General features: G+C 36.7%; 2 protein-coding genes and 1 long non-coding RNA gene across 7 annotated transcripts in view; 1 reads left to right on the top strand and 2 right to left on the bottom strand.

The window, feature by feature from the left end:
- The window catches only part of fmnl3 (formin-like 3), a 48,737-nt gene extending 46,273 nt beyond the window's left edge, over positions 1–2,464 (top strand). For all 5 annotated transcript variants that reach the window (XM_049580605.1, XM_049580604.1, XM_049580607.1 and 2 more), the window contains one exon: positions 1,000–2,464. Coding sequence is in view for 2 of the 5 variants with exons in the window: in XM_049580608.1 (XP_049436565.1) it covers positions 1,000–1,064 (65 nt within the window). In the remaining 3 variants the exon portion in view is untranslated. The remainder of the gene's footprint in view (positions 1–999) is intronic.
- A 3,309-nt stretch (positions 2,465–5,773) lies between these two features.
- The window catches only part of lrp1ab (low density lipoprotein receptor-related protein 1Ab), a 118,459-nt gene continuing 111,130 nt past the window's right edge, over positions 5,774–13,102 (bottom strand). The window contains exons 88-89 of the mRNA XM_049580070.1: positions 12,762–12,906; positions 5,774–7,645 (exon numbers count right to left, since the gene is read on the bottom strand). Coding sequence (XP_049436027.1) covers positions 7,508–7,645; positions 12,762–12,906 — 283 coding nt within the window. The 3' untranslated portion in view covers positions 5,774–7,507. The remainder of the gene's footprint in view (positions 7,646–12,761; positions 12,907–13,102) is intronic.
- LOC125891100 (uncharacterized) lies at positions 8,797–12,751 on the bottom strand. Its single transcript, XR_007449605.1, has 2 exons — positions 10,727–12,751; positions 8,797–9,521 (listed from the first exon to the last, which is right to left on the bottom strand). It is a non-coding gene; the product is annotated as an uncharacterized LOC125891100 (long non-coding RNA).

Consider the following 13,102-nt stretch of genomic DNA (forward strand, 5'->3'; position numbering starts at 1 on the left):
CGGCTACTTTTCTGTTGTTACTGCTGCATTATTAGTGTGACAGAGTCGTCATGACTACATTCCCAAAGCCTTGAATTTCACTTTTGTGTATCAGTACGACCAGTTGAAATGCAAGGTTATGGGAATGTGTCATTCAATGTTAAGTCCATTGTTTATGCCCTTATGTGCTAATTTTATATTTCTAATACACAGTTAACAAAGTTTAACTGCAGGAGCAGATTTTTTTAAACAATTGTTTGACTCAAATATACAACTATACACTCAGTTGCCAGTTTATTAGGTACACCTAGCTAAAACTAATGCAGCCTCATGCAACAGGCCTGCAAGAATGTCTGCCTTCATGAAGAGTTTATAGTTATTTATTGTCACATGTACAACAATTACAAAAGCAGCTAATGCCATTGAAACTCTTAACTCCCTCCAACAATGCAATTAAATTTGGCCCAATGCCAACTGGAGCCTGTCCCAGCTGACGTTGGGCGAGAGGCGGGGCACAACCTGGACAGGTCGCCAGACTATCACAGGGCTGACACATAGAGACAGACAACCATTCACACTCACATTCACACCTACGGCCAATTTAGAGTCACCAATTAAACCTGCATGTCTTTGGACTGTGGGAGGAAGCCGGAGTACCTGGAGAAAACCCACGCTGACACAGAGAGAACATGCAAACTCCACACAGATGAGCTCTGATAATTTTGAAGGACGTTGTTTGTGGCACTGTTGAACTGTATAACATTATACAGACAGGTGTTTCTGTTATTTAGCCTACTCTTATCAATACAACCAGGGTGGACAAAATAATAGAAATGTGTGTAATGAGGTGTACCTGATAAACTGGCAACTGAGTGTATGTGTTCTACATTTTAAGCCTAAGCACAAAAGAAAAAAAAAGAAGTGTTAAGTAAGTCAAAGCAAGTTTGCAGTTTGACCTCTGCGTCCTCTAACATGAGTGTCCCCCATGTCTCTGACCCCTCTCTCCATGCCTACTCACAGATCTCCGAAGCCAGCCTTTCCTGCGAGCTGACGCGTTGATCCGGAGCGGTTGGAAGAGACCCTAAACCACTTATTCGTCACTTATACTCCCCTCCCCACTATAACCTCCCTCCCTGTGTCCCGATGGTCTGTCTCAACCCTGAGGCTGCAGATCACAAAGACTGAAAGGAGGGACAGGACAGAGCCCTTGTTATAGCTGGGTAATTTATTTATTTATGGAGGCCCTTAACAGCCACTTTAAAGAGAGCAGGCATCATTACAGAAGCACAATGGGTTTCTCCTGTCTCACCGCAAAACACAAGACTTTCCCTGCTCCGTTGCCATGGAGAAGCGGACCAGTCGGACGACAAAGCAGGTGAGGTGAGTCGAGGACTGGTGGACCGCAAAGCAGGAAGAACTTTGCTCCTGCCAACATGTGGATCTTATTCCCAAGAATAATTTCCTCAGATTATGCCGTCGTAGCAGGATTCAGACTGGGAGTCAGCCAGGCCCTGCTGCCGGGATGTTTGCCTCGAAGAGACGTGCAAAAACCTTCCTTCAGATAACAGAGAAGCTTTGATATTACAATGAGACATGTGGGGACTGTTTCCTAACTTTAAGACAAGTCGACACATTCAATCAAGAGCTATTATTTACATTTCAATCGCATGTATCTGGGAGGAAAGACCATTGATTTTACTGGTTCTTTTGGACAAGCTAGCCAAACCAAAACTTCTCAAATGTTTTGCTTAAGAAGTGCCTTTTTTGTGTAAACAGTGTTATCTCTCACAAGTCAGCCATAATTTGTTTATTTTACATCTTTCATGTGTTAAAGATTGTATTTTTATTGCCTTGTTCTATAACAGTCTTATAATACTGACAACAATATGCAGAAGTTTAAAATTTCCAGCTTTAAACTAGAAGCTGAGGAGAATACTGAGATGACTCTTTTATTCACCTCTCTAGTACATTGATGTCTTAAAGCTCATTATGATTGATGAACTCCGTGCCTTGTCCAAGTAGTTCTTAAAATACTGAATGTTAAACGCTTTGACGACACTTCCTGTCACACTGTAAGTGACATTTTGGGATGTGACAAATGTATGAAGAAGATTCCACATGGACTGCTGATTAAGGGCCCAGATGATGTTAACCTGCTATAGATGTGGTGATGGATGAAGGACGTTTCCATTCCTATGAGGTCTTATTTTTTTTTAAAGTTTTTGTTTTTAAATCTCCTCTGTTTTAAAAGAGATGATGCATTCCTTCCTGACAGCTGTTGAAAGTTATTGGCACAGAGGAAGCGATACATCTTTACACTACTAAATTTGGCTCAACATTGTATGAGACACTATTCTTAAAGTGGACATTTATATTAATGTACATTCAAATCAAGATATTGACTTTTTAGAGGAAATTATCCATGATATTGTCTATTGACTGAAAAATGACACTTCCTGTTTAATAAATAAGATGAATTATGGAACTACAAGATTGAAGACTGTTATTGCACTCAGAAATGTGAAACAAGGCTCCTGCAGCTTGAGACCTTTTAGATTTAAGACTTTTTTAATGCCACAAGAGATGAAATTTAACACCAATTTTATCATAACCAAATCTGAAGAAAAATAACATATGAGCCAACGAGGCCAGTACTCCGCATTGTGCATCTGTCCCCTCTGTGCCCTCTGTCATATGGGCCGCACCATAAGTCATAGTATAGTATGTCATAAAACTATCATCTTATTTTTTTATCATTTTGAATGCCGTTGTCCAAATGAAGTGTGTGATTTTTCTCTGTATATTTATATGTACTGCGTGGACTGCCATGAATTTTGATACCGGTATTCATGTCCCCCTCAGGACAGGTCAAGATTGAAAACATCCTTATAATGATGATGTTGATAGGTTGATAGAGTTTAAGCCTTTGATTTGAAAGCAGAGAGTCTGCCTTCTGAACAGCTGTCTCTAATTAATTCCTTTGACTAGTACACCTTAACAGCTGACTTTTGAATGCCTTTGTCCAAAAGAGAGACTGAAAATCTTCAACGAAGAGAGCTCATGTGTCTCCAGTTCATTAGCGCAGTGGGATAGAAGACTGGTTTGAAGGTCAGCGGATTGGGGTTCAATTCTCAGGGGAACAGTCAGTCTGTTTTGTAAGCTGATGTCTGAAGGAGAAAGTTAAAATGTCTAAGAAACACAAAGTGTCTTCAGCCTGGTAGCTCAGGCTGTTAGAGGACCGGTTGGAAGTCCTGAGGTTGAATGTTTGATCCTAGTCCAGGGCTGCTGAATTTTAAAGGCCGCTGTCCAGAGGAGAGAGTGAAAGGCTCTGTGAAACACAATGGAAGTGTGAGGTGGACTACCTCAGGCAGGTTAAAGAGCTGCTTGGGAATTCTGAGGTGGGAGATTTGAAACTTATCCAGGACAGGTAAAAATTAAAGTCAAACGCCCAAATAAAAAGGTTAAATGTGCCCGCAGAAAAGTGTGTATGTGTAGGCAGGAAAACTCAGTGGTTAAGACTACTGACTTCAGTGTGGGAGACTGGGGTTCACATTCAATGCTGTCTCAGGAATATGCTATGGCAAGGGGGAGCCAGAAGGCCAGGTCAAAGTGGAGATGTTGTTGTCGTTGTCATCATCATCATCATCCCCATCCCCACATTTTATACACGATAAATGCACAGAACACTTTTCACTATAAAAATACACAGTGGATAAAGAACAAATAAATCTCCTCCTGAGACTGGGCCATTCAGAGGTAGCAAGGACCAGATAATATGGTAGGGTGGGTAGGTAGGAAATGGGTATGTCATCAAAACATTTTTGATGACATACTATACTATGATTTTTTATCACATTTTTGGTGACACGCGATACTATGACATTTTTGTATGACATTTTCAGTACGTCATGGTATGTCATCAAAAATGTGACAAAAACGTCATAGTATAGTATGTCATCAAAATGTGGAAAAAAAAGTCATAGTATAGTATGTCATCAAAAGTGTGACAAAAACGTCATAGTATGTCATCAAAAAATGTGACAAAAACGTCATAGTGTAGTATGTCATCAAAAATGTGACAAAAATGTCATAGTGTAGTATGTCATCAAAAAATGTGACAAAAATGTCAGTATAGTATGTCATCAAAAATGTGGGAAAAAAAGCCATAGTATAGTATGACATCAAAAGTGTGACAAAAATGTCATAGTAAAGTACGTCATAAAAAATATCAAAAAAGTTTTAGTATAGCATGTCATCGAAAATGTTGTAAAAAAAAAAGGTCATAGTATGTCATCAAAAATGTGACAAAAACATCATAGTATAGTATGTCATCAAAAGTGTGACAAAAACGTCATAGTAAAGTACGTCATAAGAAATATCAAAAAAGTTTTACTATAGCATGTCATAAAATGTTGTAAAAAAACGTCATAGTATAGTGTGTCATCAAAAATGTCACAAAAACATTGTATAGTATGTCATCAAAAATGTGATAAAAACGTCATAGTAAAGTTAGTCATAAAAAATATCAAAAACGTTTTAGTATAGCATGTCATAAAATGTTGTAAAAAAAAACATCATAGTATGCCATAAAAAAATGACAAAAATGTCATAGTACAGTATGTCATCAAAAATGTGACAAAAACGTCATAGTATAGTTTTAAAAATGCCATCAAAAAACTCATAGTATAGTACCTTACCTGTGGGGGGTGGGAGTATCAGATGGCACATTGAAATGTTTTGATGATAAAAATACACTTATTTATCATGTAAATACATATAACTTGTATTGTCGGTGGTATCATTATGTAAATTGTTGTACTTGATTAAGTTCAAAGGTCAACCACAGACCTTGTTGTCATTGACATGGGGCCGAGGTCATGTATAACCCTCAACCCCCCTGACAGCGGGCCTTGAGCCAACATCAGTTACTTTGAGTTAAGAATAATTTTTCCAAATGTTTATTGTAACCTAAAACATGACTTTTGTTTGTTTTGTTCATGGCAGAGAGAAGGGTAGGACAGAACTGGAGTTTGTTGGCCGTTTTTTTTCATGATTTTGTGTTTCCATGATTTTGTAGGATTCCACTGCCTTGATTCACATCGTTCTGAGTTTTAAAACCAGAAAATACACCAAGCCTTGCATGCATGGCCTTGAACCAGATTTAGCCATGACATAAAATCTTGGTTAAATAGCCAGTCTTGGGTAAATTTGCGCTCCCCCATGTCATTCAGGGTGCAGTGACAGCTAACTAGCATCCAACAGATCCTCTGCTTTGAACATGGCCAGAAACAAAATATGAGTGTTGCTGGTCCTAACATCCCATTCTGCGTCACATTAGTGCGAGGGCATACAGTATCAAAGAAATTATGTTGCCAATTATCTGAGAAGACAGACAAACAACTTCAGAAAAAGAAAGGTTGATAAAATCCCTTTCCCCATGTCTTTGCACTTATAAGACTTGATTTTTTTTAATTGACATTTTAAGACCAACTCAGGCCTCATTTTTAGATGAGGTCAGTACCTTTCAAGCCTTTTTAAAGGGGAACTACTTCAATTTTCAAAATTCATACGTTATTCTTATGGTCTAAGACAGTGCAAAAATATTAGTAAATGTGAACAAGACTTTCTGTGATGAAGCAACATCCAAAACAAGTGATTACTACATGTTCATGTTTTATTTCCTCTTTTCTTTTGTTTGTGAGAAGGATACTTGATGTTCACTTCTGATGCACTCCAGTCAGAAATAATAAGCGATTGCTTTTCTTCTTCAAATGACGAACAGAGCCACCGTACATTTCTACTATAAAAATCCATTTAATTTTCTTATATCAAAAAGAAATAGAATCATAACAAAACAATCAGAACCACAAATATCCATGTGGGTTTTTGCCACCAAAAGAAATTCTCCAACTGAAAAATGATTGTTCTAATTTACATGGTCGGGTGAAAATCTAACAGAGCAAGATGTAAAAAAAAAAAAAAGAAAAAAGAAGTGATGAATACTGTTAACAAGTGAAGGGCAAAGCCACAGAGTTTCCTCTAGGATGGGTGTGTGAGAGCACCATGCAGAGTGATATGGCAGGTATGGCTGATAAGCTCAGTTAAAAGCAGCGTGGTGAGCAGTGACACACAGAGAGAGCAACACTTTAAAGACTAAAAACCAGTTCGACAGATAAACAGATGGTTAGCATTAGCAGCAAGGCAAAGGAATTAACAAAGGAATGCTTATCAGGAAGCCGATCAGTCCCCTTCCTGGGAATGCACTTAACAATGAGCATTAACCTAAATTACACATCCATGTAATTACATACAATTTAAAAAACAAAAACAAAAAAGAACTCAATCTCACACAGAAGTACGTACCATCAAACGGTCTCCCCAGCCTTTCCTGAAAGTACATTTACAATCAAAAGACAAGGAACAAAAGCCAAATGCAACCAGCTAATTATTCAGATTGTTTTTCAGTGATGACCGTAAATTCACAGAAGCTTGCCGTCACTCCCAAAAGGAACTTTCTAGAACAGTTTCAGAGCGAAATCCGACTCCTGTTCAGAGTGTCCTGCAGTAGGCTAGACCAAGGCCACGGATATCCATCCCAGACTTTTTCATCCTGGAATGTGGACTTTGTTACAATCATCTTCATCCAGCGCACTCGCACACTGCCATTGACTCATTCATTGCTGACAGAGTATGTCAATTATACAATGACTTAAAAAAAAAGAAAAGAAAAAAAAAAGACTGTTAAAAAGTACAGACTGCTATTTGTTACTGATGTTTGTATTCCTGGGTATATTTTCAAGACACTTTGTTAATATTTGTTTATATATATGCAAATATATATTTAACTTTAGTCTGTGCAAGGAGGTAAAAGACAATCACTTGAATGTAGTTCTTTGAGACGACAGAACAGACACCGTCGGAGATGCCAAGTCCTCCATGTGTACTCTCCCAGCCACGGCCCCCCCTTTTAGACCTCCAGCAGCAAACGTACACACGATGTGAAACACTGAGCCGAACCAGCATCCAGGAAGCATTCATAGTGAGCACTGACACTTCTCCTCTCTTTCATGAACAACAAAGACTTGGCAACGTTTTCTAGGATGGAACAATATTCTCTTGTTTTTTTCCTCTCCCCTATACAATTCATACAAAAATAAAAATTAAAATTGTCCCACTGCCATTTGTATCTCTCTATCTTTTACATTTGCACAGAGGTAGTGGCTATATGCGTGAGAGGGGAGGGAGAGTTGTGAGGAGGAGGTGAGCAAAATTAAAAAGAAGAACTGAATAAATGTCTATAAAATGGTTCCTTTTCGTCACCAGAGGATTTTTTTTGTCAAAGAACAAAATATAATACTGCAATCACTTAAAAAAGTAGTCCTTCATTTTATACATTTTATACAGTGTTCTCGCTTTTTTTTTTGTTGCTTTTCTTTTCAGTTGGTAAAAGGCATAAGATGAGAGCGCTCGTCGGCTCAGCACTGGGTCGGGCAGGGCAATGTTGGCAGAGTTCAATCCATGCCGAGCTCTACGCCAGCGGGTCACTCATGTCCTCGTCGCCCTGGGAGAGAAGCTCCTTCTTTTCATCTGTGCTGGCCAGGGAGTTGCGGCTGTTGTGGGCGCCCATGTACAGGGTGGCATACACTGGGTTGGTGAAGTTGGTGGGCTGCAGAGCGAAGAAAATTACATGGTGACTCAAAGGGCATGAGAAAGGCAGACAAGCTTTAAATGTGAAGGCAGCATTTACTGCATTTTGTGCTTGAAAAGGTCAGGTCATTCAAATTACAAAAAATAAAAACATTTCGTCTCTTAAAGGGTCAGTTCACCCAAATGGAAAGAACCAAAGATGTTTCCCCTTCCCACCACTACAACCCTTGCAGATAGTTTTGGTTAGTTACTTGGCCTGATATAGTGTGTCTGCCTGCTCTGGGTCTTTGTTTCAGGGGGTCCAATCGATTAGTCCTGACTGATCAGTGGCACCCGTAGAGGCGTTTTTTTTCTTTTTCTTCAAAAGACTTTTTTTGTCACATTTTTGATGATGTACTATACTATGACGTTTTTGTCACATTTTTGATGATGTTTTTATCACATTTTTGATGACATGCTAAACTATGACGTTTTTGTCACATTTTTGATGACATGCTATACTATGACGTTTTTATCACATTTTTGATGACATGCTATACTATGACGTTTTTATCACATTTTTGATGACATACTATACTATGACGTTTTTGTCACATTTTTGACGACATATGATGACATAGTATACTATGACATTTTTATCACATTTTTGATGACATACCTATACTATGTTTTTGTCACATTTTTGATGACATGCTATACTATGACGTTTTTATCACATTTTTGATGACATAGTACGCTATGGCGTTTTTATCACATTTTTGATGACATGCTAAACTATGACGTTTTTAATCACATTTTTGATGACATACTATACTATGACGTTTTATCACATTTTTGATGACACAGTATACTATGACGTTTTTATCACGTTTGATGACATACTATACTATGACGTTTTTGTCACATTTTTGACGACATATGATGACATAGTATACTATGACATTTTTATCACATTTTTGATGACATACCTATACTATGTTTTTGTCACATTTTTGATGACATGCTATACTATGACGTTTTTATCACATTTTTGATGACATAGTATGCTATGGCGTTTTTATCACATTTTTGATGACATGCTAAACTATGACGTTTTTAATCACATTTTTGATGACATACTATATACTATGACGTTTTATCACATTTTTGATGACACAGTATACTATGACGTTTTTATCACGTTTGATGACATACTATACTATGACGTTTTATCACATTTTTGATGACATAGTATACTATGACGTTTTTATCACGTTTGATGACATACTATACTATGACGTTTTTGTGATATTTTTGATGACATACTATACTATGACGCTTTTGTCACATTTTTGATGGCATGCTTTACTATGACGTTTTTGTGACATTTTTGATGACATAGTATGCTATGGCGTTTTTATCACATTTTTGATGACATGCTAAACTATGACGTTTTTAATCACATTTTTGATGACATACTATACTATGATGTTTTATCACATTTTTGATGACATACCTATACTATCACGTTTTTATCACATTTTTGATGACATGCTTTACTATGACGTTTTATCACATTTTTGATGACATAGTATACTATGACGTTTTTATCACATTTGATGACATACTATACTATGACGTTTTTGTGATATTTTTGATGACATACTATACTATGACGCTTTTGTCACATTTTTGATGGCATGCTTTACTATGACGTTTTTGTGACATTTTTGATGACATACTATAAAGTTTTTGTCGCATTTTTGATAACATATTATAGTATGACGTTTTTGTCACATTGTCGATGGCATGCTATACTATGACGTTTTTGTCACATTTTTGATGACATACTATACTATGACGTTTTTGGTGACATAGTATACTATGACGTTTTTGTCACATTTTTGATGACATACCTATACTATGACGTTTTTATCACATTTTTGATGACATGCTTTACTATGACGTTTTTGTGACATTTTTGATGACATACTATAAAGTTTTTGTCGCATTTTTGATAACATATTATAGAATGACGTTTTTGTCACATTGTCGATGGCATGCTATACTATGACGTTTTTGTCACATTTTTGATGACATACTATACTATGACGTTTTTATCACATTTTCGATGACATACTATACTATACTATGACGTTTTTATCACATTTTTGATGACACAATTGTGACATTTTTGATGACACAATATACTATGACGTTTTTGTCACATTTTTGATGACATATGATGACGTAGTATACTATGATGTTTTTGTCACATTTTTGATGACATTTTTGTCACATTTTCGATGACACAGTATACTATGACGTTTTTATCACATTTTTACTGACATGCTAAACTATGACGTTTTTATCACATTTTTGATGACAGTATACTATGACGTTTTTATCACATTTTTACTGACATGCTAAACTATGACGTTTTAATCACATTTTTGATGACATAGTATACTATGACGTTTTTATCACATTTTTACTGACATGCTAAACTATGACGTTTTTATCACATTTTTGATGACAGTATACTATGACGTTTTTATCACATTTTTACTGACATGCTAAACTATGACGTTTTAATCACATTTTTGATGACATAGTATACTATGACGTTTTTGGTGACATAGTATACTATGACGTTTTTGTCACATTTTTGATGACATACTATACTATGACGTTTTTATCACATTTTCGATGACACAATTGTGACATTTTTGATGACACAATATACTATGACGTTTTTGTCACATTTTTGATGACATATGATGACGTAGTATACTATGATGTTTTTGTCACATTTTTGACGTTTTTGTGATATTTTACGTTTATACTATATTTTGACATTTTTGATGACATGCTTTACTATGACGTTTTTGACATTTTTGATGACATACTATAAAGTTTTTGTCGCATTTTTGATAACATATTATAGTATGACGTTTTTGTCACATTGTCGATGGCATGCTATACTATGACGTTTTTGTCACATTTTCGATGGCATGCTATACTATGACGTTTTTGTCACATTTTTGATGACATACTATACTATGACGTTTTTGGTGACATAGTATACTATGACGTTTTTATCACATTTTCGATGACATACTATACTATGACGTTTTTGTCACATTTTTGATGACATACTATACTATGATGTTTTTATCACATTTTTGATGACACAATTGTGACATTTTTGATGACACAATATACTATGACGTTTTTGTCACATTTTTGACGACATGATGACGTAATATACTATGACGTTTTTGTCACATTTTTGATGACGTTTTTGTCACATTTTCAATGACATAGTATACTATGACTTTTTATCACGTTTGATGACATACTATACTATGATGTTTTTGTGATATTTTTGATGGCATACTATACGATAATGTTTTTATCACATTTTCGATGACATGCTATAATATGACGTTTTTGTGACATTTTCGATGACATGCTATAATATGACGTTTTTATGACATTTTTGATGACATACTATACTGACGTTTTTGTGACATTTTTGTTGACATACTATACTATACTATGACATTTTTGTCACATTTTTGATAACATATTATACTATCAATCAATCAATCAATTTTATTTATAAAGCCCAATATCACAAATCACAATTTGCCTCACAGGGCTTTACAGCATACGACATCCCTCTGTCCTTAAGACCCTCACAGCGGATAAGGAAAAACTCCCCAAAAAAACCCTTTAACGGGGAAAAAAAACGGTAGAAACCTCAGGAAGAGCAACTGAGGAGGGATCCCTCTTCCAGGACGGACAGACGTGCAATAGATGTCGTACAGAACAGATCAGCATAATAAATTAACAGTAATCCACATGACACAATGAGACAGAGAGAGACAGAGAGAGAGAGAGAGAGAGAGAGAGAGAGATGCAGGTAATGACAGTAGCTTACAACAACATTAATGAAAGTAATAATATTATAGTTATAGTTCTGGTTACTGCGGTACAATATGTTGAAAGTATGTATTAATACCTGGCAGTATACATGTGTGACAATAATCATATGTGTATAATAACAGAAGAAGTATGACTAATGACTAATGATGGCAGCAGCAGCAGGAGGCATCTGGCGGGACCACGGCAGCAGCACAACCACACACGTCACGCTGTCCAGGCACCGCTGCGGTATGAGTTATGACTATGACGTTTTTGTCACATTTTTGATGACATACTAGTCTTGCTGTAAATGTAATTTCCAGTAAATATCACATTATAAAACACGTTTTCTTTTTTAAAAAGTACAAGTGTAGGCAGACAGCAAGTACTCACCTATCTCCTCAGTGGTTATGTCTCAAGTATGATCGAGCGCACAGCTGATTTCCTATGTGGTTTGTTAACATTAGGCGCACAGCTGACAGGTGCAGTGGTTTGTTTACATGACAAAATATAAGTGCATATTTAACAGATTCAGTGAGGACAGAGAGGCACTTGCTTTCTGTTAGGACAGCGTGTCAGGCCTACATATTTGCAGAGGAAAATATTTTTACCAGACTTTATGACCTCAGAAATTTAAATATATTGGACTATAATAGAGTTTCTTGGTCAAAAGCTGAATGACGGAAAGACTCAGTGCAGCAACACTGATAATAGAGTTATTGCTGAGAAAGACGGAGACGGGAACAGAAGTTGTAAGTTGGATTATTGCACAGTGTTTCTATGAGTTATTAATAGCATAGTCAGAATGCTGCTTTGTCACCCTCCACTTTATGCCCCTTGCCCACATTCATTTTTAAGTTGCGGGTCCTGTATCTTGGCTGGAGTGATCCCAGTGCAAGATGGTCTCTAGTTGAGTCTAAAATTTTCGCTACCACCCCAAGACAAATTGGGTCAAAGCATTACGTGTGTCTTTCTACAAACAATGTCCCAGTTACTCTGGATCTTTTAAAGAACAGAACAGTTTTTGATGGAACTACTTTTTACCAAAGAAACGGCAGCAAAAATGAAATTCCCCACCACTAAGAAGTTTCAGAAATCTTCAGATTTAGGTACATAAACTCAAACTACCTACATGGCTATTGACCACTAGGTGTAAGTGAGAAGATATGTTTTCTGTGATTTGAGTGAGCAGACCCTTCATATGAAGGTGCTTTCAGTTGCGTTACCTTATCTGGGTCCAAAGCAAAGTCTGAATCCAGGAGCTCCCCAGCGTCATCGTCTGGGTCTCCTTCATAGATCTTATAGGCAGGATTCCCAATCTCAACATTCATGGCTCCGTTCGTCATTCTGTGGTGCTGGAAGCCCTTTGCACTGCAGACAGACAATATAAACAAACTGATTAACCATCTAAGCAGTTAAAAAATAAGACTGTGAGCTATCTTTGGGGGGGAGAAACCTTAAATTAAAACACTTACAGGGGCTTGAAAAGTATCAAAACTTGGCATAAACCAGGTACTGACTCAGTACCAGCAACATACAATCCACACAATCAAGACAACAAACATTA

The sequence above is a fragment of the Epinephelus fuscoguttatus genome, linkage group LG7 (assembly GCF_011397635.1).
Source record: "Epinephelus fuscoguttatus linkage group LG7, E.fuscoguttatus.final_Chr_v1".
NCBI lineage: Eukaryota > Metazoa > Chordata > Actinopteri > Perciformes > Serranidae > Epinephelus > Epinephelus fuscoguttatus.